A 27,913-nucleotide genomic window follows, 5' to 3' on the forward strand; every position below is an offset into this window, starting at 1 on the left:
AACAACAACAACAACAACAACAAAGTGATTTGTACTAGTTTACAGTTGCAGGCTGTGAGAATTTTAATATTTTATTCAACAGGTACAATGATGTTGTTTACTGTGTTATTTTAGTTACATGTTATTTATTATTATTTCCAGGTATTTTCAGAGTTTTCACCCTGGTCATTTTATTTTTTTCACTTAGTTTTTTGAGACAGGGTCTCACTCTGTCGCTCAGGTTGGAGTGCAGTGGCGCCATCTCAGCTTACTGCAGCCTTGACCTCCCGGGCTCGAGCGATCCTCCCACCTCATGCTTGGAGTAGCTAGGATCACAGGTGTGCGTCACCACACCCGGCTAATTTTTATATTTTTTGTAGAGATGGGATTTTTGCCATATTGCCCAGGCTGGTCTGGAACTCCTGGGCTCAAGCAATCCGTCTGCCTAGGCCTCCCAAAGTGCTGGAATTACAGGCATGAGCCACCGCGTCCATCTCACACTTGTCATTTTAAATACATCTGTAGAGAGGTAATGTGATAAGGCGTGGGGACAGACTACAGCAATCACAGGGAGAAGTACTTAAATGCTCCTAGGCCAAGCAGGTCATGAAATGATTTAAGTAGCTGAGTGGGGACATTGCCTACCCGGACAAGGTGACTCAAGAGGAGCTGCCATGTGAAAAGAGAAGCTCAAAGTAAGCACGTTTTGACTTTTTAGGGAGGCCAGAAATCTGGATTTTAATATTTTGGTAATTAATTCATATTTTTGGAAAACACCACACTGGCCACAAAAAACTGGTCAGTGCATTAGGTGCCTAGCCTTCAAGTTTTCCACTCTGGGGCTAGCCCTTAGGGCTTGGCTTTGGGTTGGGGAGTTTGACTTGCAGCAAGTAACCTCACTTGTTAGCGCTTAATTTCCTCTGGTCAAAAGGGCAAAATAATAAAAGCCTATCCATCGGCATTCCGATGCTCAGATGAGATAATTCCAGAGGTCGCCCATCTCTTTACTAAGCCTTACTTTATTAGCCAAAGTCTCACTCTACTTAAAGCATTTGGAGAATTTTCGGTTTCCTACTGGGCATTTTAAAACTGGGGATTCCTATGCATGAAAAATTTTCCCAAGTCCTCTGAATGGGACCCTGCTGGGATGCAAAGAGTTAAGAGGAAATAGCCTATTAGGGTCTTGCTAATCCGAGAAGTTCAGGACCTGAAAAGTATCTAGAGCACTTCTAAGAGCCCCGACTCAAAGACGCGAGGGTAGCTAGATCCACCCAGGGCCCGCCAGATCCTCGAGGAATTGTAGAGCAGAACCTAGGAGGAGACATTAGCATCCCGTGCTACAATGGACCAAGGCCTCGGCGGAGCGCGCAGAAGACAACTCTGGGCCCGCTGAACCAACCCAGGATACCCAGGTAAGGCGAGAACCCACGGCGCCGTTAGCGGCCAGCTCAAACTGAGGCGCGGCTAGCAGGGGACTCTCGCCCGAAAATCAGCTTGGAGGAATGAACTGTTCGGGGCGAAGTCTGCGCCCACCCGGGGTCCAGACTCCACGCGGGTGACTCACACGCGCGCCGCGCCTCCGCCGCGTCCCGGACTATCCGAGAGCACGGCGAGGACTCGACCGCGGAAAGTTAGCTTCCCGCGCGTTCCGGGGCGCCCCCTCCCACTCGAGCGCCACGTGCCGCGCGCCCCCCGCTCCCGGGCCGCGGCGGGATGCCCCCGCCCCCACCGCAGCGCGCAGTGCGCAGGCGCCTTCCCGCGGGTCCCGGCGGCGGGAGCGGGAGCGGGAGGCGGCGGCGGCGGGAGCGGCTTCTGCCTCGGCTGGAGACTGAGGCGAAGACGGCAGCGGCGGAGGAGGTGGAGGAGAGGCGAGGGTGAAGGCGAAGGCGATGGCGACGCTAGGCACATGAGGCCGCGGCCGGCGGGACGGGCCGAGGCCCGGCGGAGGAGGCGGCTCCGGGGGAACCCGCCGCCGGGTGAGGGGCGGCCGCAGGGCCGGCTGAGGAGAAGCGGGCCAGGGGCGGGGTCCCAGGGGGAGGCGGGAGAACTCGTAGGGAGCCCGAAGATGGGCCGAGGAGAACCTCCGGAGGTCCGGGGAAGAGCGCGGCCGGAGCGGGGGGAGGAGGGGGGCGCCGCCGAGGGGTTCCCGCCGAGTCCGGAGGGGCGTCGCCGGCCCGCGCCCTGCCGCTGCCCCCGGCGCACCCTCCCTCTTTGTCCCCAAGCGCGCGGCTCCCAAATCGGGAGGGAAACGGCTCGGGGGTGTCCTGGGCCGCGGAGTTGTCGGGGGACTGTCGGGGAGCCCGGGCAGAGGCGGCGCGCACTCGGCGGCGCTCCGGCGGTGCCGACAACTACCCGGGCGGTTAGGGGCGCAGGGCGGAGCAAGGCCGCCCCTCGCCACCCGGGCGCTTCGCGGGCTGCTCTTTGTCTCCCCGACTTCGGTCCCTGAGTCTCCGGCCGCTTTCCGCATCTTCCCGCTAGAACTCCTGCCTCTAGGGGGTTAGAGGAGGGTTAGTTCGAGGGCTGGAAGCGGGAAAGCGGGGCGGAAGGACTGGGCTCATCGCCTCCTGATTAACTCGTTTTCTTTACTTAAAATGACTTTTCCCCTACTTTGTCAAACTTTAGAGAACGTGTGTGTGTGTGTGTGTGTGTGTGTGTGTGTATCCTTAAGTCTCTAGCTTCAAAATTAAGAGTAGGCGCTACCGCTGTGATTGTGGGCAGTTGTGTGGTTGTCGACTACGTTTGGAGCTCTGAGTTGAAAAGATTTACGTGAATGTATGGTTGAGATTTTTTTTCTTTTTTTGCCATTGTCTGATTGGGATTACTTTTCCCTTGCGAAATGGGCGAATTTGGTTTTTCTTTTTGTTCATTGAGAACTGGCAGTGATACGGATTTCATTGTGCTCATGCTTAATTTTGTTAGCATCAAGACGATGTGAAATCGAGTAAGTTAAGTTTGAATAACTTCTGGCTGAGGGTGTGCCTGATAAGTCTAAATTTGTTGTATGTTTGTGTCGTGTACACGTTCAAGTGAGTATATGAAAGCGCTATAAAATATCAAACTACATAAATGAAAGGGATTTTAATTTCCTGATAAGCAGGAAACAGCGTATCTCCAGTACGTTAATATCTGTAGAAAAATGCGTTAATAATGTCATTTAGGAATAAAATATTTTTCTCCCTAGGGAGGGTTTAGGTATTACTCAGAGTAAAAAGAGTAAAAAAATTTCAACCTCAGAGGGTATGGAAAAAAACAGAAAAATACTCTTACTTCCAGAACTCCTGATTAAAATATTGTGAGTTGTGGGTTAAGTTTACTGATCTTTTAAAAAACTTAGCATAGAGTTGTATCACTACAGTTGCTTTGGATGTCTTAAGTACTGTGTAATGGCAGAATTAAAGAAATACGAACTCTTCCGGGTAGAAGGTAAAAAGCTCCGATAAACAGATCTTAGTTTTAAGTTTTCCCCAGATTTTTGTGCCCAGAGTGCTGTAGGCAAAGGGCGTATTGAAGAGATACATAGAAGTTATATGCAAGATCTGTTAATATTTGTCCTGATTTGTAATGGCTTAATATTATTTACTGCTTAAACTGTTGTGCATTTTTCCAAAGCATTTCAAACATCCTTTTCAAAAGTTAGCACTTTTAACTTTTGAGGTTGTGTGACTTAAGAATTGTTTTCTACTAGGTAGCCACCACAGTTCTCTTAAAAAAGAGCAAAGGACTGGTAATTTTCTCTCTAATCAATTCATGAAGGTAAAACTGAGTTTTAGCGTTTTTTTTTTTTTGTTTTTTTTGTTTTTGAGAGTCGCCCGGGCTGGAGTGCAGTGGCCGGATCTCAGCTCACTGCAAGCTCCGCCTCCCGGGTTTACGCCATTCTCCTGCCTCAGCCTCCCGAGTAGCTGGGACTACAGGCGCCCGCCACCTCGCCCGGCTAGCTTTTTGTATTTTTTAGTAGAGACGGGGTTTCACTGTGTTAGCCAGGATGGTCTCGAACTCCTGACCTCGTGATCCGCCCGTTTCGGCCTCCCAAAGTGCTGGGATTACAGGCTTGAGCCACCGCGCCCGGCTGAGTTTTAGCTTTTAATTCAAAGGACTTAAGTTAACACATCTCCAACATAACAATCTTACTTATAAGCTGTTATCCTTTGTCAATTAAATTTTATTCTTTTATTTGTATAAGTCAGCCAAAGGGAAGGAATGCAGGGTTCTGTTTTCTGATTAGTCCACTTCCCCCCAGGTCCAGGCTTGCCTATCAGTTCAGTAACGAGGATCTTAGAATACAGGATATATAATTTAAATCAGGAGCATCATTATCTTAACAAAGGAGTAGTGTTTGTTCCATGCCTAATTCAATGCAAAGTGATGAGTTCCAAAAAACTATTGCTTTATTTGCATTTCGTTCACATTTCAAAATTGGTGAGGTGTGTCCTTTTTTCTTTTTCCTTTTTCTTTCTTTCTTTTCTTTTTTTTTTTTTAAGACAAGACGTTGTTATGTTGCCCAGGCTGTCATAGTACACTACAGCCTCAAATTCCCGGGGTCAAGCCATCCTCCTGCCTCAGTCTCTCGAGTATACCCAGCTAATTTCCTTTTTCCCCTCCTTTCCTGTCCTGTCCTTCTTTCCTGTAGTTAAGCTTAACTAGGGGCTATGATTACTTATTTCTGAACTTACGCTTTTATTGTAGTGTAGAAATACATGTGGCTTCTGTTCAAAATATTTGATTAAAAATTAGGCAAAGAAAAAGTAGGATTTTTTTTTTATTTTTTTTTGAGATGGAGTTTAGCTCTTGTTGCCCAGGCTGGAGTGCAGTGGCGCTATCTTGGCTCACTGCATCCTCCACCTCCCAGGTTCAAGCGATTCTCGTGCCTCAGCCTCCCAAGTAGCTGGGTTTACAGGGATGCCCCACCACGCCCAGCTAATTTTGTATTTTTTAGTAGAAACAGGGTTTCACCATGTTGGTCAGGGTGGTCTCCAACTCTTGACCTTAGGTGATTCACCTGCCTCTGCCTCCCAAAGTGCTGGGATTACAGGCATGAGCCACCACACTCGACCAGATTATTATTTTTGTAAGACCACTCCTTTGAGAATAAGTATGAGAAGATAGATTTTGGCTGGTATCATTAACCTGAAATTTAAACAGAGAAAACAGTTCTGAGCTGTTAGTATCAGCTGAGTGGCAACAGTTGTTTTGCAAACACACTACTACAGCTGATGAGTTCAGCTTGTGTTGAAATAAGGACCTATTAAAATGTATTTTTAAAAATATTTTTTAAGATTTAATGCAAAAAATGTTAAGTACAAAAAACTAGCTGGGCGTTTGAGCATTGCTATTTTCTACAACTCCAAAGAATGAATGACCTGTTAGTACTGGCTGGCATACAGTTATACATTCTTGAATTTTACAAGTACTGTAGTTGGCTGAGAGCACTCCTTGGCAATAAAGGTTTATCTTTCAGACCTGTGGAATATGTTGCCCAAAGAGTTTTCCTAAAACAAGGATATGATTATCTCTTTGCAGGTAGCATTTTACTTCTAAAGAAATGACATGGGGCCAGGAGTGGTGGCTCATGCTTGTAATCCCAGCACTTTGGGAGGCCAAGGTGGGCGGATCACCTGAGGTCAGGAGTTCAAGACCAGCCTGGCCAACATACTGTAAACCCCATCTCTACTAAAAATACAAAAAATTAGCTGGGCGTGGTGGCAGGCGACTGTAATCCCAGCTACTTGGGAGGCTGAGGCAGAATGGCTTGAACCTGGGAGGTGGAGGTTGCAGTTAGCCAAGATCGCATCACTGCACTCCAGCCTGGGTGACAGAGCGAGACTCTATCTCAAAAAAGAAAATAAAAGAGAGAGAGAAAGAAAGAGAAAGAAATGAAGTATTCTGGGAAATGAATTCTTCTCCAGCTCTCAGGTGAAGCTTTGTTCTTTGAGGCTATATTGCTTGTAACACCAGCACAATTTGGACAAAAGCATTCTGGTGCCCATTAAGTCATTCAATTTTTTTTTTTTTTTTTTTTTTTTTTTTTTTTGAGACTGAGTCTCACTCTGTCACCCAGGCTGGAGTGCCGTGGCAGGATCTTGGCTCACTGCAACCTCTGCCCCCAGGTTCAAGCAATTCTCCTGCTTCAGCCTCGCGAGAAGCTGGGATTATAGGTGTGTGCCACCACGCCCGGCTAATTTTTGTATTTTTAGTAGAGAAAGGGTTTCACCATGTTGGCTAGGCTGGTCTGGAGCTCCTGACCTCAGGTCACCTCAGCCTCTCAAAATGCTGGGTTTGCAGGCGTGAACCACTGTGCCTGGCCCTTTTATTTTTTTGAGACGGAGTTTTGCTCGTTGCCTAGGCTGAAGTGCAGTGGCGCAATCTCGGCTCACCACAACCTCTGCCCCCTGAGTTCAAGATTCTCTTGCCTCAGCCTCCCAAGTAGCTGGGATTACAGGCATGCCCCACCATGCCCGGCTAATTTTGTATTGGTAGAGACGGGGTTTCTCCATGTTGGTCAGGCTGGTCTCCTGACCTCGGGTGATCCACCCGCCTCCGTCTCCCAAAGTGCTGGGATTATAGGCATGAACCACTGCGCCCAGCCCTTTTTTTTTTTTTTAATAATTGAGACAGAGTCTTGTTCTGTTGCCCAAGCTAAAGTGTAGTGGTGCTCTCAAGAGATCCTTCCACCACAGCATCACTAGTAGCTGGGACCACCAGGCCCACACTGCCACCACACCCAGTTAATTAAAAAATTTTTTTTTGTAGAGACAGGGTCTTGTTGTGTTGCCCAGGCTGGTCTTGAACTCCTGGGCTCAAGCAGTCCTCTTGGCTTCTCAAATATGGGGATTACAGACCAAGGCACCTGGCTCCTTTTTTTTTCCCCCCCAAAACATATAAGCACTTGATTAAAACACAACAAAAAAATAGTTGGACTCTTTCTTTCCCCCTTTCTCACTATTGCACTTGACTAATTTTTTTTTTTTTTTTTTAAGACAGAGTCGTCTTCTGTCATCCAGGCTGGAGTTGCAGTGGTGCAGTCTCAGCTCACTGCAACCTCCGCCTCCCGGGTTCAAGCAATTCTCCTGCCTCAGCCTCCCAAGTAGTTGGAACTACAGGCACACGCTGCCACGCCTGGCTAATTTGACTTTTTTTTTTTTTTTTTTTTGAGACAGAGCCTCACTTTGTCACCCAGTCTGGAGTTCAGTGGCACACGTGTCGTCCCAGCACTTTCGGAGGCTGAGGCTAGAGGATACCTTGAGCCCAGGAGTTTGAGACCACCCTGGGCAACATAGTGAGGGCCCTGTCTCTGCAAAAAGTAATTTGAAAATTAGCAGGGTGTGGTGGCGTACACCTGTGGTTTCAGCTACTCGGGAGGATGAGGCAGGAGGGATTTTTGAGCCCAGAAGTTGAAGGCTACAGTGAGTTGCGATCATACCATGCACTCCACCCTGGTTGACAGAGTGGGACAGTCTCTATTTGCAAAAAGAAAAGAGGCCAGGTTGTCAACCTGGGAGGCGGAGCTTGCAGTGAGCCGACATTGCACCACTGCACTCCAGCCTGGGCGACAGAGTGAGACTCCGTATCAAAAAAAAAAAAAAAGAAAGAAAAGAGGCCAGGCATGGTGGCTCATACCTGTACACCCAGCACTTTGGGAGGCCGAGGCAGGCGGATCACGAGATCAGGAGTTCAAGACCATCTTGGACAACATAGTGAAACCCTGTCTTTACTAAAATACAAAAAATTAGCTGGGAGTAGTGGCATGCGCCTGTAATCCCAGCTACTCTGGAGGCTGAGGCAGGGGAATTGCTTGAACCCAGGAGGCGGAGGTTGCAGTGAGCCGAGATCGCGCCACTGCACTCCAGCCTGGCAACAGAGCAAGACTGTCTCGAAAAAAGAAAAGAGAGCCGGGCACAGTGGCTCACACCTTGTAATCCCATCACTTTGGGAGGCCAAGGTAGGCAGGTCATGAGATGAGGAGATCGAGACCATCCTGGCTAACACTGTGAAACCCTGTCTCTACTAAAAATACAAAAAATTAGCCAGGTGTGGTGGCGCACGCCTATAGCCCCAGCTACTTGGGAGACTGAAGCAGAAGAATCACTTGAACCTGTGAGGCGGAGGTTGCAGTGAGCCGAGATCGTGCCACTGCACTCCAGGCTAGGCGACAGTACAAGACTCCATCTCAAAAAAAAGAAAAAGGTGCCAGGCATGGTGCCTCACACCAGTAATCACAGCACTTCAGGACGTCAAGGCAGGAGGATTGATTGAGCCCAGGAGTTCAAGACCAACCTGGGCAATATGATGAGACCCTGTCTCTACAAAAATAAGAAATTAAAAAAAAAAAAAAAAAGGGAAGAGGGCAGGCACGGTGGTTCATGCCTGTAATCCCAGAACTTTGGGAGGCCGAGGCGGGGGGGATCATGAGATCAAGAGATAGAGACCATCCTGGCCAACATGGTGAAACCCCATCTCTACTAAAAATACAAAAATTAGCCAGGCATGGTGGCACACACCTGTAGTCACAGCTACTCGGGAGACTGAGGCAGGAGAATCACTTGAACCCAGAGGTTGCAGTGAGCCAAGATCACACCACTGCACTCAAGCCTAGTGACAGAGCAAGACTCCATCTTTAAAAAAAAAAAAAAAGGAAAGAAATGCATAGGGTTTCAGAATAAGTTTTGATGTTTTTCCTCTATATAAATGGGATAAACTTCACACACCCCTATTCTTATCCTCTAATCTCTAAACTATATTCAACTCCCAAATAGTTATAGAGATTATTTTCATACACATCTGTGTAGTATTTATCAGTTTTGGCTTGATTGTTATTACTTAACTAATGAGTGATAACATTCCTTTTGGGAATGTTCAGAGTAAATTAGAGCTGAACCCTATTTTTAGGAATTCCCCTTGAGTCATTCTTGGACTTGGAATTCTTAATTGCCCATCCAGAGTAGGTGTTTATTTGGATTCAAAATTTTCCTTCCTGAAATTATCAATTCTGTGGCTTCGGTTACCATATATATTTTGAATACTGCCACATTTTTATCTGTAGCCAGACCTCTTTTTTGATCCTGGCTGCCTGTTCAACATCTCCACGGAGATACTCAGAGGAGGTAATTTGAATTGCGTTGTCCAAAGTGAGCTCTTGATCTTGGCCCCACACCTAGACTTTCTTCAGTGTACTCTATTTTATTAAGTGGCTCTATTACACAGTTTACTGAAGCCGGACTCTTTTTTTTTTTTTTGAGATGGTTTCGCTCTTGTTGCCCAGGCTGGAGTGCAATGGCATGATCTTGGTTCCCTGCAACCTCTGCCTCCTAGTTTCAGGTGATTCTCCTGCCTTAGCCTCCCGAGTAGCTGAGATTACAGGTGCCTGCCACCATGTCCAGCTAATTTTTTATATTTTTAGTAGAGATGGAGTTTCACCATGTTGGCCAGGTTGGTCTCGAACTCCTGACCTCAGGTGATTCACCCACCTTAGCCTCCCAAAGTGCTGGGATTATTTATAGGCGTGAGCCACCACAGCCTAATTTTAGAATATTTTTATTCTGTCAATAAGAAACCTGATACCCATTTGTAGTTACTCCCTATTCCCCCCATAATAGTTGTACAATATTCCATTATGGAGGTTATACCATGAATTATATACATTTCTTATAATAAATGCCATGCATTTGTTTAGGGTAAATTACTAAATGTGGAATTATTGATTAAGGATATAAGCACTTTAAAGTTCTTGATAACTATTGCCAAGATGCCTTCCAGAAAAGTTGTACCAGATGACGCCATTGGTGTATGATGGTATGGGTGTGTTTTTTTTTTTTTTTTGAAACAGTTTCCCTCTCGTTGCCCAGGCTGGAGTGCAATGGCGTGATCTTGGCTCACTGCAACCTCCACCTTCCAGGTGCAAACGATTCTCCTGCCTCAGCCTCCCGAGTGGCTGGGATTACAGGCATGAGCCACCACGCCCACTAATTTTGTATTTTTAGTAGAGACAGGATTTCACTAATGTTGGTTAGGCTGGTCCCGAACTCCTGACCTCAGGTGATCCGCCTGCCACGGCCTCCCAAAGTGCTGGGATTACAGGCATGAGCCACCGCGCCCGGCCGATGGTATGGGTTTTTAAAAAGAAATTGTGTATCTTAAACGTAGTCATATTGGAAAATCATACATTTATTTTTGTCTTAGACATGTTCGTTTTTCTAGACTGAGGATTGTTCAGAACAGTTGGTTTGACCTAATCTTAGGCTGTTTTGGACATATGTTCCAATATTGTCCTCTTTGCATGAAGACAGTTCCACTTAGGATATGTTGTGAATGAATATATTATCCCTATCCCAGGTTTCTCATACTTCTCCAGCTGGTTCCTGAAGGTTCTTACATTCAAATAGAATGGCTTTTTGCCAGCGAAAATTGGCACTTCAACCCACAATGGTGCCTTTTGTTTCCTCATTGGTTGATACAGCCAATATCTCAAACTACTCTCTCCATGAAGTTTTATGATTTGATTCAACACAAATTATATTTTAGGTTTTTCAAATATTGTTCATAGCCAAGAGCTCTTTTGAAAACAAGTTGTTTTCATGTTTGTAGCACATAGATTACTATTTGCTGTTTAGCTGCCATAATGCTTTTGCTTAGAAATTGTCACTAGCTAGTTATTAAACATCTATTATCATTCATGTGGAATTAACTTCCACTTAAAACGTTCCAGTTAAACAACACTTCATTGTAAACCCTTTAATTGATTCCTTGTCTCTGCACATAAAGCAGTCGCTTTCAGGGGTATGAGTCACTAGCACGATTCTTAGTGGATTGCTCAGCTCATGAGCCGGGATGCCTAGATTGCCAATACCTGCTTTGGAATTACAGTGAGTCAATATTGAAATTTTTTAGTTTAGTTCAACCACAAATTTTCTGAAATGATTGTTGGGGAAGTGCTTTTTAAAAATTTTGACATCTTGTTATATTGTTTAATTTTACTTCCATTACTTTGCTTTTTTCCTGTCCCTAGAGTTTTAAGTTCCACATAATTTATCAGTTTGGTGAATTTTACTCTGAGATAGTTTTCATCAGATGTAAATGGAAGAGATTTTAGAAATCATCTAACTTATGGAAAGAACTTATTTCTGAAGTGCATGGATTACATTCTGGGATTAGAATCTCTTGCCTTCTAGTCCATTGCTTGCTTAGTTTCACAGAATTCAAGGTTAAGAATCACTTTTCGCCCAGGTGCCGTGGCTCACGCCTGTAATCCTAGAACTTTGGGAGGCTGAGGCAGACGGATCACCTGAAGTCAGGAGTTCGAGACCAGCCTGGCCAACATGGTGAAACCCTGTTTCTACTAAAAATACAAAAAAAATTGGCCACTGTGGAAAACAGGATAATGTTCCTTCACCAATTAAAAATTACCATATGATGGAGCAATTCCACTTTTGAATGTTAAAACAAAAGAACTGAATGATTAGCCAGGTGTGGTGGTGCACACCTATAATCCTGGCTACTTGGGAGGCTGAGGCAGGAGAATCACTTGAACCTGAGAGGCAGAGGCTGCACTGAGCTGAGATCATGCCACTGCACTACAGCCTAGGTGACGAGGCGAGATTCTGCCTCAAAAAAAAAAAAAATGAGTAATTTGTACACCTATGTTCATAACAGCATTATTCACAGTGGCCAGATCTGTAGACAACCCAGGTGTCTGTCAACAGATGAAGGGATAAACAAAACATGGTATGTACATACTATGGAATATTTATTCAGCCTTAAAAAGGAAGGAAATTCTTTTTATTTTTTATTTTTTTAAGGCGGAGTCTCTCTCTGTCACCCAGGCTGGAGTGCAGTGGCATGATCCCGGCTCACTGCAAGCTCTGCCTCCTGAGTAGCTGGGACTACAGGCGCCCACCACTGCACCCGGCTAATTTTTTGTATTTTTAGTAGAGAGGGAGTTTCACTGTGTTAGCCAGGATGGTCTTGATCTCCTGACCTCGTGATCTGCCTGCCTCAGCCTCCCAAAGTGCTGGGATTACAGGCATGAGCCACCGCGCCCGGCCGAAGGAAGGAAATTCTGACACGTGCTATAATGTAGATAAACCTTGAACACATTATGCTGAGTGAAATAAGCCAGACACAAAAAGAGAAATACGTAATTCCATTTATATGAGATAATTAGGTAGTCAAAACCATAGAGAAAGTAGAATGGTGATTGCCAGGGGCTGGGAGAAGGGGAAATGAGGAGTTACTGTTTCTGGGTCTAGAGTTTGAGTTTTACAAGATGAAAAAAATTCTGGAGGTCGTGGTGATGGTTGATAATGCTATGAATGTATTTAATACTTCAAGTATACACTTAATAAGATAGTACATTTTATGTGTATTCTACCACAGTAAAATAATAAAAACAGGACGCAAGTTAATGGGGGGTTTTTAGTGCTTGGTTTGAAAAACTTGAGAGGTTTTGTTTTTTGTTTTCCTTTTTTAAATAGAGACAGAGTCTCGCCATGTTGTCCAGGCTGGTCTTGAACTCCTGAGCTGAAGTGTTCCGCCCATCTCAGCCTCCCAAAGTGCTGGTATTACAGGAGTAAGCCATCACTCCCAGCCAGCTTCTTCCCGCCCCACACCCCCAGATGGAGTTTTGCTCTTTTGCTGTATTGCCCAGGCTGGAGTGCAGTGGTATGATCTTGGCTCACTGAAACCTCTGCCTTTCGGGTTGAAGCAATTCTCCTGCCTCAGCCTCCCGAGTAGCTGGGATTACAGGCGCCTGCCACCAGGCCTGGCTCATTTTTTTATTTTTAGTAGGGACTGGATTTCACCATGTTGGCCAGGCTGGTCTGAACTCCTGACCTCGTGATCCGCCTGCCTCAGCCTCCCAAAGTGCTGGGATTACAGATGTGCGCCGCCGTGCCTGGCTTTTTTTTTTTTTTTTTTTTTTTTTTTAAAAAAAAACATGAGACTTAGAGACTTTTCCAAAGATACACTTAAAAGTGATTTTTAAAATTAATAGTGGTTTTGTGATCTTCCTATTCTCAGTGCCCAAATAAATTATCCTTCTTAATTAAATCATTTTTGTCAAAGATACCATTTATTCCTTCCTCCCCAGCTATGAAGAAAGCTTGTTTTATTTCACTTTTAAACCTTCATTCCATTTTACATTTTAAGATCTTAAACTCTGAAATTTATTTTCTTTCTGGTGGTTGTGCGTTTCTTTTTTTTTTTTTTGGAGACAGAGTTTCACTCTTGTTGCCCATGCTGGAGTGCAATGGTGTGATCTTGGCTCACTGCAACCACCACATCCCGGGTTCAAGCGATTCTCCTTTCTCAGCCTCAGCCTCCTGAGTAGCTGGGATTATAGGTGCCTGACACCACGCCCAGCTAATTTTTGTATTTTTAGTAGAGACAGGGTTTTACCATGGTGGCCAGGCTGGTCTCAAACTCCTGATTTCAGGTGATCCACCCACCTCAGCCTCCCAAAGTACTGGGATTACAGGTGTGAGCCCCGTGCCCAGCCTTGTATGTTTCTTTCACAGCTCTGATCCTAAAGATTGGGATTAGGGTCACACAGAACCTGTACATAATTCCATCTGTAATGTAATTCTTTACTAGTGAGTAGTCAAGAAAGAGCCCAAACTCTAGTGCAAGACTGCCTGACTTCAAATTCTGGCTTCATTACTTAATAAGTAGATGATTTTAGGCAAATAATAAAGTTTTTCGGTTTTTGGTTTTTTTTTGAGATGGAGTTTCGCTCTTGTTGCCCAGGCTGGGGTGCAATGGCATGATCTTGGCTCACCGCAACCTCCGCCTCATGGGTTCAAGCGATTCTCCTGCCGCAGCCTCCCGAGTAGCTAGGATTACAGGCCTGCACCATCACGCCTGGCTAATTTTGTATTTTTAGTAGATAGGATTTCTCCATCTTGGTCAGGCTGGTCTTGAACTCCTGACTTCAGGTGATCCGCCCGCCTCGGCTTCCCAAAGTGCTAGGATTGCAGGCGTGAACCACTGCGCCTGGTCGGCAAATTATAAAGTGGTTTTTTTTTTTTTTTTTTTTTTTTTTGAGACAGAGTCTCGCTCTGTCGCCCAGGCTGGAGTGCAGTGGCGGGATCTCAGCTCACTGCAAGCTCCGCCTCCAGGGTTTACGCCATTTTCCTGCCTCAGCCTCCCGAGTAGCTGGGACTACAGGCGCCCACCACCTCGCCCGGCTAGTTTTTTGTATTTTTTAGTAGAGACGGGGTTTCACCATGTTAGCCAGGATGGTCTCGATCTCCTGACCCTGTGATCTGCCCGTCTTGGCCTCCCAAAGTACTGGGATTACAGGCTTGAGCCACCACGCCCGGCCAAAGTTTTTTCTTTCTTTCTTTCTGAGATGGAGTCCTGCTCTGTCATCAGGCTAGAGTGCTGTGGTGAGATCTTAGCTCACTGCAACCTCCAACTTCCTGGTTCAAGCGATTCTCCTGCCTCAGCCTCTCAAGTAGCTGGGACTACAGGCATACACCACCACGCCTTTGTATTTTTAGTAGAGGCGAGTTTCTCCGTCTTGGTCAGGCTGGTCTCGAACTCCTGACTTCAGGTGATCCGCACGCCTCGGCCTCCCAAAGTGCTGGGATTAGAGGCATGAGCCACTGTGCCTGGCCGGCAAATTATAAAATTTTAAACCTAATTTCCTTACCTTTAAAATGAGTTTAATATTAGAATCTACCTGCTGAAATAATTCAAATAGTGTTCATTATATTTGATCTCCAAAAATCCTATGAATTCGGCTGGGCGTGGTGGCTCACGTCTATAATCCTAGCACTTTGGGAGGCTGAGGCAGAGGGATCAGTTGAGGTCAGGAGTTCGAGACCGGCCTGGATAACATGGTAAAACCCTATGTCTACTAAAAATAGAAAAATTAGCCAGGCGTGGTGGCAAGAGCCTGTAATCCCAGCTACTCGGGAAGCTGAGGCAGGAGAATTGCTTGAACCCAGGAGGCAGAGGTTGCAGTGAGCTGAGACTTCGCCATTGCACTCCAGCCTGGGTGACAGAGCGACACTCTGTCTCAGAAAACAAAAAACAAAACTATGAATTCTGTTTTACAGAAAAACATGGTTAATTTGATTCTGTTTGGATATAACCTATAGAAAACTCTTGAGATAAGAATTTGAGAGAGAATTACATAATTTATCACCATGTTGATGCCAGCCCATTTTTAAAATTCTGTTTTCTAGTGTAAGACAAGGTAGATTTGTGTTGAAGTTAGTTGGAAAATAGACTAAAAATAGCACATTTGATTTCTAATAAATGTTATGTAAGCAAACATGATTTTCTTCAGTGTTTAGGTTTTCTTTGTGTGAGTGAATCCTTTTGAATTATGGGCTACCATGAATTGCAGTATTCTTTTTAAAAAATAGAAGCCACTTTAGAAAAAAGCTTTTTCAACCTTCTAATTTTTTAAAGAATTGATACCATTCTATAAAAAAATAAAATTTGAAGGAAGTCAGTAAAATAAACTGAGATGTTTATATTAAATGTCAAATAATCAATGCCTATACTATATCAAGAGTACCTTCTGTAGACAAATAGGTAAAAGGATGGAAATAACCCACAAAGAGGTTGGATATATGAGGGGGAACGTATCCTACTGTCTTAGAAACATACAATTGACATGATTTTGAAATGCCATTTTGCATCTAGTAAAGGAGCATAATGCCAGTGCTGAAGAGGTGGAGGTGAAGTTGTTTTAAGTATACATTCATTGCCAGGCACTGTAAATTACTAATGCCTTTTTTGAAAATCAAATGACAGTACAAAGCAAAAACCATGCAGATTTACATTGCCTGTGACCTAATAATACCACCTCCTAGAATTTATTTATTTATTTATTTATTTATTTATTTTTTTTTTTTTTTGAGACGGAGTCTGGCTCTGTCGCCCAGGCTGGAGTGCAGTGGCCGGATCTCAGCTCACTGCAAGCTGCGCCTCCCGGGCTTACGCCATTCTCCTGCCTCAGCCTCCCGAGTAGCTGGGACTACAGGCGCCCGCCACCTCGCCAGCTAGTTTTTTGTATTTTTAGTAGAGACGGGGTTTCACCATGTTAGCCAGAACGGTTTCGATCTCCTGACCTCGTGATCCGCCCGTCTCGGCCTCCCAAAGTGCTGGGATTACAGGCTTGAGCCACCGCGCCCGGCCCACCTCCTAGAATTTATAGATATAAACTCAACTTGAGTTGACAAGGCATTTAGGATGTATTCACGAAGATATTAAGTATAAAAGTACATATAAATCAGTTGGATCCCAGCTACTTAGGAGGCTGAGGCGGGAGAATCATTTGAACCCAAGAGGTGGAGGTTGCAGTGAGCCGAGATCACGCCACTGCACTCCAACCTGGGTGACGGCGAGACCCAGTCTCAAAAAAATAATGAAAAATTGGGGCTTTACTAATTAGCAAAAGACATTGAGATATTTGGCCTCTACCCATCTCCACCACTTGACTTGTGCTACCATGTCATTTTCTATTTGTAGATGGAGTATGGAGAAATGATTTTTTATTCATAAGAGCCATTCACAGCTGAATCTCAGACTCTCAGCCCTTACACTATAACCGAGTTTGTTTTCAGAAGCAGGGAAGCCAGAAAAGACATGTCCTGAAAAAAAATTTTTTTTTTTTTCCTGAGACCGAGTCTTGCTCTTTCACCCACGCTTGAGTGAAGTGGCACCATCTCGGCTCACTGCAACCTCTGCCCCCCGGGATCAAGTGATTCTCCTGCCTCAGCCTCCAAGTAGCTGAGATTATAGGCACATGCCACCACACCTGGCTAATTTTTGTATTTTTAGTAGAGATAGGGTTTCGCCATGTTGGCCAGGTTGGTCTCAAACTCCTGACCTTAGGTGATCCACCCGCCTTGGCCTCCCAAAGTGCTAGGATTACAGGCGTGAGCCATCGCTCCTGGCCCTATGTCCTGAATTTTAGGCACCTATTCAGGTCCCTTGTGTAGACCATTTCCTCACTTGTGCACACCATTTCCTCACTTGTGCACTGATCAGTTCTGAAGACTGAGGGCCCCTCTGCAGATCTCCAGGGTTTTTTGTGTGTGAGTGAGTGAATCCTTTTGAATTATGGGCTTCTATGAATTGCAGCATTCTTTAAAAAAATAATTTAAGAAGCCATTCAAGAAAAAATAGATAAAATAATGGTTCAGGGCCAGGCGTGGTGGCTCACGCCTGTAATCCTAGCACTTTGGGAGGCAAAGGCGGGTGGATCACCTAAGGTCAGGAGTTTGAGACCATCCTGGCTAACATGGTGAGGCCACATCTCCACTAAAAATAAAAAAATTAGCCGGGCGAGGTGGCGGGCGCCTGTAGTCCTAGCTACTCGGGAGGCTGAGGCAGGAGAATGGCCTGAACCCGGGAGGCAGAGCTTGCAGTGAGCTGAGATCATGCCACCGCACTCCAGCCTGGGAGACAGAGCAAGACTCTGTCTCAAATAATAATAATAATAATAATAATGATGATGATGATGTTCAGGAGAAAGGAAACTTCAGTGGAGCAAGAACCCGCTTTTCTTCACAGTGAGACCACAATTGGTAGTGACATACTTAGAAATGTTAATTTCAGAACCTGCCTTCTACTTCTTGAAATGATCTTAATTTCTCTGGTGGAGTATTGTACTCTGTAACATTGTAAGCCAATCCTTAATGCTTTGTTAATACATAGCTGCTGGGGAGGGGGCTTGCCTAGAGAATGAGTGACCCATTACAGAAATGAGGACTAATGTTTTCAAAATGTTTCCCAGACCACAGTCATCCCCCAGGAATTATTTGACATTTCACTGAGAGTAAGAACGGGTAACTTGTGGCCAGGCATGGTGACTCACGCCTGTAATCCCAGCACTTTGGGAGGCCGAGATGGGTGAATCACCTGAGGTCAGGAGTTGGAGACCAGGCTGGCCAACATGGCGAAACCCCATCTCTCCTAAAAATACAAAAATTGGTTGGGCATGGTGGTGTGCACCTTTAGTCCCAGCTACTCGGGAGGTGAGGCAGGAGAATTGCTTGAACCCAGGAGATGAAGGCTGCAGCGATCGCAGTACTGCGCTCCAGCCTGGGCGACGAGAGACTCTTGTCTCAAAAAAAAAAAGAAAAAAAAGTAACTTGGAAGGAGAGGAAAAGGAAGAGTATCAAAGAAAAACTTACTGACTCGATAGATAAAAACAGTGGTCGGTGGCTCAAGCCTGTAATCCAGCACTTGGGAGGCCGAGACGGGCGGATCACGAGGTCAGGAGATCGAGACCATCCTGGTAATACGATGAAACCCCGTTTCTACTAAAAAAATACAAAAAACTAGACGGGCGAGACTGTAGTCCCAGCTACTCGGGAGGTGAGAAGGAGAATGGCGTGAACCCGGGAGGCATGCAGTGAGCTGATGGCCACTGCACTCCAGCCTGGGCAGCAGAGCAAGACTCCGTCTCAAAAAAAAAAAAAAAAAAAAAAAAAAAAAAAAAAAAAAAACAGTGGTGATACTCCATTCATTTTGGAAGCCCATGGTTCTTTATTTTAGAAAGACAATTGTGGCTGGGTGCAGTGACTCACACCCGTAATCCTAGCACTTTGGGAGGCAGAGGCGGGCGGATCTCCTGAGGTCAGGAGTTCAAGACCAGACTGGCCAACGGGGTGAAACCCCGTCTCTGCTAAAAATACAAAAATTAGCTGGGCATGGTGGTGTGCGTCTGTAGTCCCAGCTACTTGGGAGGCTAAGACAGGAGAATTGCTTGAACCCAGGAGACAGAGCTGCAGTCAGCTGAGATCGTGGTACTGCGCTCCAGCCTAGGCAACAGAGAGAGACTCCTGTCTCAAAAAAAAAAAGAAAGAAAGGGAGGAAAGGAGAAGGAAGGAAGGAAGGTTACTTGCTCATCACCCATTTTGTGAGATGTTGGAGTTAAGTTGGTAAACATATTTACACAAAAAGAAATACAAATAGTAAACAAGTGTAAGAGAAGTTTGGCTGGGCATGGTGGCTCACGCCTGTAATCCCAGCACTTTGGGAGGCTGAGGCAGGCAGAACATGAGGTCAGGAGATGGGGACCATCCTGGCTAACATGGTGAAACTCTGTCTCTACTAAAAAGACCAAAAATTAGCTGGGTGTGGTTGCACATGCCTATAGTCCCAGCTCCTCGGGAGGCTGAGGCAGGAGAATGGTGTGAACCTGGGAGGTGGAGGGTGCAGTGAGCTGAAATTGTGCCACAGAACTCCAGCCTGGGCGACCGTGAGACTGTCTCAATTAAAAAAAAAAAAAAGAGAAAGCCGGGCATGGTGACTCATGCCTGTAATCCCAGCACTTTGGAAGGCCAAAGAGGGCAGATCACGAGGTCAGAAGATCGAGACCAACCTGGCTAACACAGTGAAACCCCGTCTCTACTAAAAATACAAAAAATTAGCCAGGCATGGTGGTGGGCACCTCTAGTCCCAGCTACTCAGGAGGCTGAGGCAGGAGAATGGCGTGAACCTGTGAGGTGGAGCTTGCAGTGAGCCGAGATCGTGCCACTGCACTCCAGCCTAGGTGACAGAGCCAATAGCCTTGACCTCCTGGGCTCAAGCAATCCTCCCACCTCAGCCTCCTGAGTAGCTGGGACTACAGGTGTGCACCACCATACCTGGCTAATTTTCGTATATTTTGTAGAGGTGGAGTCTCACCACGTTGCTTAGGCTGGCCTTGAACTGGCCTCAAGTGGTTGTCCGGCCTCAGCCTCCCAAAGTGCTGGGATTACAGGCGTGAGCCACTGCACCTGGCATATCAGGTAGCCTATTACTTCTTTTTTTGACATGAGAATTATTATTATTATTATTTAGACGGAGTCTTGCTCTATTGCCAGGCTGGAGTGCAGTGGTGCAATCTCAGCTCACTGCAACCTCCACCTCCTGGGTTCAAGTGATTCTCCTGCCCCAGCCTCCTGAGTAGCTGGGATTACAGGCACGTGCCACCACACCCAGCTAATTTTTGTATTTTTAGTAGAGACGGGGTTTCACCATGTTGGCCAGGATGGTCTCGATCTCCTGACCTCGTGATTTGCCTGCCTCGGCCTCCCAAAGTGTTGGGATTATAGGCGTGAGCCACCGTACCTGGCAGACATGAGAATTATTTAAAAACATATTTCAATTATGAAAAAATGTCCAAGATCCACAATGAATTATGACACCCAGAGTCAAAATTATCAAAATTTTGCTAAATTTATAGGTGTGTATTTTTAAATTTCCGAATGTGTGGCCAGACTCTGTCTCAAAAAAAAAAAAAAGTTCATTTTTGCTACTAGATCCCTTTGTAAATTAGTGTTATTTGGAAAGAGTATTCATTTAGATAAAGACTAGAAGGACACAAGGAAAACCAAAACATTTGTAAGTAGCTGTGATTATGGAGTTTTTTGTGTGTTTGTTTCTTTTAACCCATTTATGTCTGAGATTGCAATTTTTTGAATTTGAAAAAATCAGACCTTGGCAATGATCTTGAGGAGGATATAAATAACTCCCACATGCTTAGCGTTTCAATAATGGAGCAATAGGCATACATGGGTTTTAATGTTATGGGTGTTTTGTTTTGTTTTGTTTTGTTTTTTTGAGGCGGAGTCTCGCTCTGCCACCCAGGCTGGAGTGCAGTGGCCGGATCTCAGCTCACTGCAAGCTCCGCCTCCCGGGTTCACGCCATTCTCCTGCCTCAGCCTCCCAAGTAGCTGGGACTACAGGCGCCCACCACCTCGCCCGGCTAGTTTTTTGTATTTTTTAGTAGAGACGGGGTTTCACTGTGTTCGCCAGGATGGTCTCGATCTCCTGACCTTGTGATCCGCCCGTCTCGGCCTCCCAAAGTGCTGGGATTACAGGCTTGAGCCACCGCGCCCGGCCTGTTTTGTTTTTTGAGACAGAGTTTTGCTCTGTTGCCAGGCTGGAGTGCAGTGGCGCAGTCTCGACTCACTGCAACCTCTGCCTCCCCACCCAGTTCAAGCCGTTCTCCTGCCTCAGCCTCCTGAGTAGCTGGGACTACAGGTGTGTGCCACCATACCCGGCTAATTTTTTTGTGTTTTTAGTAGAGACACGGTTTCACCATGTTGGCCAGGATGGTCTCGGTATCCTGACCTGGTGATCCATCCGCCTCAGCCTCCCAAAGTGCTGGGATTACAGGCGTGAGCCACTGCGCCCAGCCAGGTTTTTTTTTTCTTTTTTTTTTGAGATGGAGTTTTGCTCTTTCCCAGGGTGGAGTGCAATGGCACGATCTTGGCTCACTGCAACATCCGCTTCCCGGGTACAACCCATTCTCCTGCTTCATTCTCCTGAGTAGCTGGGATTACGTGCACGCGCCACCACGCCTGACTAATTTTGTGTTTTTAGTAGAGACAGGGTTTCACCATGTTAGCCAGGCCAGTCTCAAACTCGCGACCTCAGGTGATCCACCCGCCTCAGCCTCCCAAGGTACTGGGATTACAGGTGTGAGCCAGCGCGCCCGGCCTATTTTTTTCCCCACAGAGTTATATTAAGAGAAAGAGACCGGGCACAGTGGCTCATGCTTGTAATCCTAGTACTTTGGAAGGCCGAGGCAGGCAGATCACTTGAGCCCAGGAGTTCAGAACCAGCCTGGGTAACATGGCAAAACCTCTTCTCTACAAAAAATACAAAAATTAGCCAGGCATGGTAGCGTGCAACTGTGGTCTCAGGTATTTGGGAGGCTTGGGTGAGAGGATCACCTGAACCTGGGGAGGTTGAGGCTGCAGTGAGCTGAGATCGTGTCACTGCACTCCAGCCTGGATAACAAAGAGATTTTGTCTCAAAAAAAAAAAAAAAAAAAAGGCCAGGTGCGGTGACTCATGCCTGTAATCCCAGCACTTTGGGAGGCCGAGGCAGGTGGATTACCTGAAGTCAGGAGTTCAAGACCAGCCTGACCAACATGGTGAAAACCCCATCTCTGCTAAAAATACAAAAATCAGCCGAGTGTGGTGGCTCACACCTATGATCCCAACACTTTGGGAGGTGGAGGTTGCAGTGAGCTCTGAGGCAGGTGGATCATGAAGTCAGGAGATCGAGACCATCCTGGCTGACACGATGAAACCCAGTTTCTACCAAGAAATACAAAAAATTTAGCCGGGTGTGGTGGCGGGCCCCTGTAGTCCCAGCTACTCGGGATGCTGAGGCAGGAGAATGGCATGAACCTGGGAGGCGGAGCTTGCAGTGAGCCGAGATCGTGCCACTGCATTCTAGCCTGGCTGACAAAGTGAGACTCTGTCTCAAAAAAAAAAAGATACACATTTATCTTTGTGGATGGAGATATAACAGATGAATTAGTTCTAACTAATTGTATTTTCATAATTTTAGCTTATTGGGACAAATAGAAATTTTAGGCTTTAAGGAAAATCTGAGCCTGCAGAGAATTTGTGGATGAGAATCATGGAGTTCTGTGTTGGAAACCTGGCTTAAATCACCATTTAAAGATTTTATATTATTTACTTCTTGTTTTGAGGTTCTATAACTTGTGTATTCAATGAGAAAAGAGGTTGTGAGCTCAGTTGGGAAACAGGGCTAGAAATGGGAGCTGTACTGGAAATTCTATTGTGTTAGAGTCTCCCTCTTTCGCCCAGGCAGGAGTGCAGTCGTATGATCATAGCTCATTGCAGTCTTGAGCTCCCAGTTTCAAGTGATCCTCCTTCCTCAGCCTTTCAAAGTGCTGAGATTACAGATGTGAGCCACCATGCTCAGCTGGATTCTTTTGTTTGTTTTGAGATGGAGTTTTGCTCTTGTTGCCCAGGCTGGAGGGCAATGGCGCAATCTCAGCTCACTGCCACCTCCACCTCCCAGGTTCAAGCGATTCTCCTCCCTCAGCCTCCCAAATAGCTGGGATTACAGGCATGTACCACCACACCTGGCTAATTTTGTATTTTTAGTTAGTAGAGACAAGGTTTCTCCTTGTTGGTCAGGCTGGTCTCAAACTCCCGACTTGAGGTGATCCACCCACCTCGGCTTCCTAAAGTGCTGGGATTACGGGCATGAGCCACCACGCCTGGCCTGGATTCTTCATATGTAAATCTTTTTGCTTCTTTATTTGTTTTTTGAGGTTTTGCTGTCACCTAGGCTGGAGTGCAGTGGCACGATCACAAGTCACTGCAACCTCTACCTCTCGGGCTCAAGTGAAAGAATCACTTTCACTTGAGCCTCCCGAGTAGCTGGGACCACAGGTGTTCATCACCATGCTAATTTTGGGGGATTTTGTTGTTATTATTGTTGTTGTTTGGTGAAGACTGGGTTTCACATGTTACCCAGGCTGGTCTCAAACTCCTGAACTCAAGTGATCCCCCCACCTTGGCCTCCCAAAGTCCTGGGATTACAGACTTGAGCCACTGTGCTGGGCCATGTGTGTCTGTGTGTGCGTGTGTGTGTGTTTGTGTGTGTGTAAGAGGGTGTTGTTCTGTCTACCAGGCTGGACTGCATTGGCCACCACTGCCACCACACCCAGCTAATTTTTTTTAAATTTGGAAGATAGGGTGTCACTGTATTGCCCAGGCTTATATGCAAATCTTTATGCAGCTTCATGCCTGCACTTTTTTTTCCCCATTGGTCCTTCGGAAATTGTTCCAGTTTTTTTTTCCTGTATCTTTAAACAACAAAACAAAGCACCCTTTTAATTTACTATAAACACATAACATTCAGGAATTGTTTTAAATTTATTTTCTAAATGCGGGCTCCTTACGGATGACATTTGGCCAGAGGTATGCAGAGTTGCCAGAGCTTGATAATGAGCATAATTCATCTTGGAAACTTTTCTGTTTTGCTGTTTAATCCAGTACAGATACAGGTGTTTTCTTTCTGTGACTTTTTGTGAGCAGTTGTATCTGTAAATCACCTCCTATGGAGATGGGTGTTCCTGTGACTGAGAGCCAGCTGTTGGGTGTTTTAGCTAAACAGCTTGCTCCTGGTTAGCTGCTCAAATCCCCCTGAGAGGTGTATTGGCTGCTTCAGGGAATAGAGCAGACGGGGTGAAGGTTTTTGCAAGACCTTTAGTGACCCACTTTCAATTTGCTGCAATTCTTCTGCTTTGGCTTTTTCCTATAGGTGCCAGAGTTCATCTGCTTCATGCTTTTATTACTGACTCATCTTCCTGTCGTATATTCTTAGACTGGTGACTTAAGAATCTTTAGGTCACCTGTTACATAGTTTCTCCTGCCACCTGTATGGGGAGGAGAAAACTGGTATTCAAACTGAAGCCTGTTTCCATCTTATTCTCATTGATTTTTATGGTACATAGAAAACTTTGTTTCTTTCTGAAAATAACATTTTAGTGATTCATTGTTTTCTGTGGAAGGAAGCTTATGACCTGCTCTTTTCTTTTTCCTTTCCAGAGGGAATCTGGAAAAATTGCAATCAAAACATCATTTCTCTAAGAAAATTTTGGGTAACAGAAGCTCTGGACAACAGGTAAAGTGTATTTAAACTTAGGTGGTGTTGACAAATCATCTGTAATCTGCAGAAGTAAACTGGGAGAGGGAGGAAGACAAGTTAAAAGTTAAGTCTACTTTGGGTTGGGGTTCTATTGGGGATTTCCCATATATTACCTCATTTAGGTGTTTTTTACCTGGATCCTGGATGTAGATCTGGGAATCTCAGAAAGAAACTATCCTTTAAAATGCTATTTTAAATGGATTTGCTGTTGATTGGATTTAATGTCCTCACAATTCAGTTTAGCAATCATTTTTTAATGTCTACCGTAAGTAAGGTACAGAAGTATAATTTGTAGATTCTGTTATATAGTAAAGGGGTATAATATTTATTGCAAGACCATTCGCTGTGGGCTTCTAAGTGAAACGAAAATCTGATATGCTATACAGCCTAGCTAGGGAAGATCTTCCTAGTTCCCTTCGTCTTTTTAGTTCTTAATGATTGCCAGCAGTTTGTAGCTGTACCATCTTCTTAATCCCTTTTAGCACTTGTCTAAAATTTAAGTTTCCTAATAAGTCACCCCTTCACAGTGGAGTCTAGCCGAGGTGTCCTCTTTATGTTCTCTGTGGTGGTTTTCTGTGATGGGACCGAATAACTATACCTGTGTGTTTTTTTAATCTCTATCTCACAAAATTCTGAAGGTCTCATGAAATAATAGTATGTGTAAAGAACCTGGGTATGGGCTGGGCGTGGTGGCTCAAGCCTGTAATCCCAGCACTTTGGGAGGCCGAGACGGGCGGATCACGAGGTCAGGAGATCGAGACCATCCTGGCTAACATGGTGAAACCCCATCTCTACTAAAAATACAAAAAAATTAGCCGGGCGAGGTGGCGGGCACCTGTAGTCCCAGCTACTCGGGAGGCTGAGGCAGGAGAATGGCGTAAACCTGGGAGGCGGAACTTGCAGTGAGCTGAGATCCGGCCACTGTACTCCAGCCCGGGCGACAGAGCGAGACTCCGTCTCAAAAAAAAAAAAAAGAATCTGGGTATGGCCAGGCATGGTGGCTCACACCTGTAATCCCAGCACTTTGAGAGGTCAAGGCAGGAGGATCACCTGTGGTCAGGAGTTCAAGAGCAGCCTGGCCAACATGGTGAAACCTCATCTCTACTAAAAATACAAAAATGGTAGTGCATGCCTGTAATCCCAGCTACTGGGAGGCTGAGGCACAAGAATCACTTGAGCACAGGAGGCAGAGGTTGCAGTGAGCCAAGATCACACCACTGCATTGCAGCCTGGGCAAAAGAGGGAAACTGTCCCAAAAAAAAAAAAAAAAAGAACCGAGGTCTGAGAAATACATCTCGATAAATAGTAGCTACAAGTTTACCTTTCAAACCAGAGGAGACATGAAAGCAATCCATACTTTCTAGGACCTTGTAGGGCCAACAGGTGTTGACTGAGGTGAATTGACCTGCCTGAAGATAGTGGAGAGTGAGATGCTATTTATTCTTTTTTTTTTTTTTTTGTGATGGAGTCTTGCTCTGTTCAAGCGATTCTCCTGCCTCAGCCTCCTGAGCAGCTGGAATTACAGGCACCCACCACCGTGCCCGGGTAGTTTTTGTATTTGTATAGAGACAGAGTTTCACCATGTTGACCAGGCTGGTCTTTAACTCCTGACCTCAAGTAATCTGCCTGCCTTGGCCTCCCAAAGAGCTGGGATTACAGGCATGAGCCATCGCACCCAACCGAGATGCTGTTTATTCTAACATTTGTTCCACTGTGAACCTTGAAGTTAGATTTCAAGTATTCAGAGTAGTAGTTCCTAGAGATATCATAAATTAATAATTAAATTAAGATTTAATATTTGTTGATTTTCTTTTGGTATTTTTCCACTTGTTATCAGGGCATACCAATTCAGTCACCATGAGCTGGAGCTTCCTGACTCGCCTGCTAGAGGAGATTCACAACCATTCCACATTTGTGGGGAAGATCTGGCTCACTGTTCTGATTGTCTTCCGGATCGTCCTTACAGCTGTAGGAGGAGAATCCATCTATTACGATGAGCAAAGCAAATTTGTGTGCAACACAGAACAGCCGGGCTGCGAGAATGTCTGCTATGATGCGTTTGCACCCCTCTCCCATGTACGCTTCTGGGTGTTCCAGATCATCCTGGTGGCAACTCCCTCTGTGATGTACCTGGGTTATGCTATCCACAAGATTGCCAAAATGGAGCATGGTGAAGCAGACAAGAAGGCGGCTCGGAGCAAGCCCTATGCAATGCGCTGGAAACAACACCGGGCTCTGGAAGAAACGGAGGAGGATAACGAAGAGGATCCTATGATGTATCCAGAGATGGAGTTAGAAAGTGATAAAGAAAATAAAGAGCAGAGCCAACCCAAACCTAAGCATGATGGCCGACGACGGATTCGGGAAGATGGGCTCATGAAAATCTATGTGCTGCAGTTGCTGGCAAGGACCGTGTTTGAGGTGGGTTTTCTGATAGGGCAGTATTTTCTATATGGCTTCCAAGTCCACCCGTTTTATGTGTGCAGCAGACTTCCTTGCCCCCATAAGATAGACTGCTTTATTTCTAGACCCACTGAAAAGACCATCTTCCTTCTGATAATGTATGGTGTTACAGGCCTTTGCCTCTTGCTTAACATTTGGGAGATGCTTCATTTAGGGTTTGGGACCATTCGAGACTCACTAAACAGTAAAAGGAGGGAACTTGAGGATCCGGGTGCTTATAATTATCCTTTCACTTGGAATACACCATCTGCTCCCCCTGGCTATAACATTGCTGTCAAACCAGATCAAATCCAGTACACCGAACTGTCCAATGCTAAGATCGCCTACAAGCAAAACAAGGCCAACACAGCCCAGGAACAGCAGTATGGCAGCCATGAAGAGAACCTCCCAGCTGACCTGGAGGCTCTGCAGCGGGAGATCAGGATGGCTCAGGAACGCTTGGATCTGGCAATTCAGGCCTACAGTCACCAAAACAACCCTCATGGTCCCCGGGAGAAGAAGGCCAAAGTGGGGTCCAAAGCTGGGTCCAACAAAAGCACTGCCAGTAGCAAATCAGGGGATGGGAAGACCTCCGTCTGGATTTAATCCTGGCGGGCTTAAAACCTGTGCTTTTCATAGTTATGGTAAGCAGCAGCTCACTGAATAATGACTTCCATTGAGTAAACATTTGGCTCTGGTTATCTTCAGGGATGCTGTTGGCTCATGATCCAAGCTCAGGGGACTCTGGAGGCGGGGCTGGGCTGAGAGGGAGAAACGGAAACACAGTGTTCCCGGGCACGTGTTCTTAGCAATAATACAGTTGCAGAACTTTACATTTGTGTCTTCCAGATCTGGAGAAGAACAGACATATTTAAATCATTCTTGTTGAACAGTTTTTGTATGTACAGTATTATGGTACTTTTTTTTTAGTATGAGAACTTTTTTTGTATTTGTACATTGAACTGCTGTAGTTACACTTTTATATTAAAGGGGGAAATGTCCTTATAAGTAATGCCTATCAGGCTAGTGCTATTACTTTGTTCAGCAAATTCTACCCTGGCTTTAGAGTTTT

General features: G+C 45.6%; 1 protein-coding gene across 2 annotated transcripts; it reads left to right on the forward strand.

Annotated features, from left to right (window-relative positions):
* Window positions 1–1,204: 1,204 nt before the first annotated feature.
* On the forward strand, window positions 1,205–27,849 carry GJC1 (gap junction protein gamma 1). 2 transcript variants are annotated; one of them, XM_033182727.1, is made up of 3 exons: window positions 1,205–1,391; window positions 24,300–24,375; window positions 26,237–27,849. In XM_033182727.1, exon 3 carries the CDS (start codon window positions 26,257–26,259, stop codon window positions 27,445–27,447), a length of 1,191 nt encoding a protein of 396 aa, XP_033038618.1. In that variant the 5' UTR covers window positions 1,205–1,391; window positions 24,300–24,375; window positions 26,237–26,256; the 3' UTR covers window positions 27,448–27,849. The 2 variants fall into 2 exon arrangements, with proteins under 2 accessions (XP_033038618.1, XP_033038617.1); XM_033182726.1 differs by lacking the exon at window positions 1,205–1,391 and adding an exon at window positions 1,734–1,955.
* The last annotated feature ends 64 nt before the right edge of the window (window positions 27,850–27,913 follow it).

The sequence above is a fragment of the Trachypithecus francoisi genome, unplaced genomic scaffold (assembly GCF_009764315.1).
Source record: "Trachypithecus francoisi isolate TF-2019V2 unplaced genomic scaffold, Tfra_2.0 Lachesis_group20, whole genome shotgun sequence".
In the NCBI taxonomy this organism is placed as follows: Eukaryota; Metazoa; Chordata; class Mammalia; order Primates; family Cercopithecidae; genus Trachypithecus; species Trachypithecus francoisi.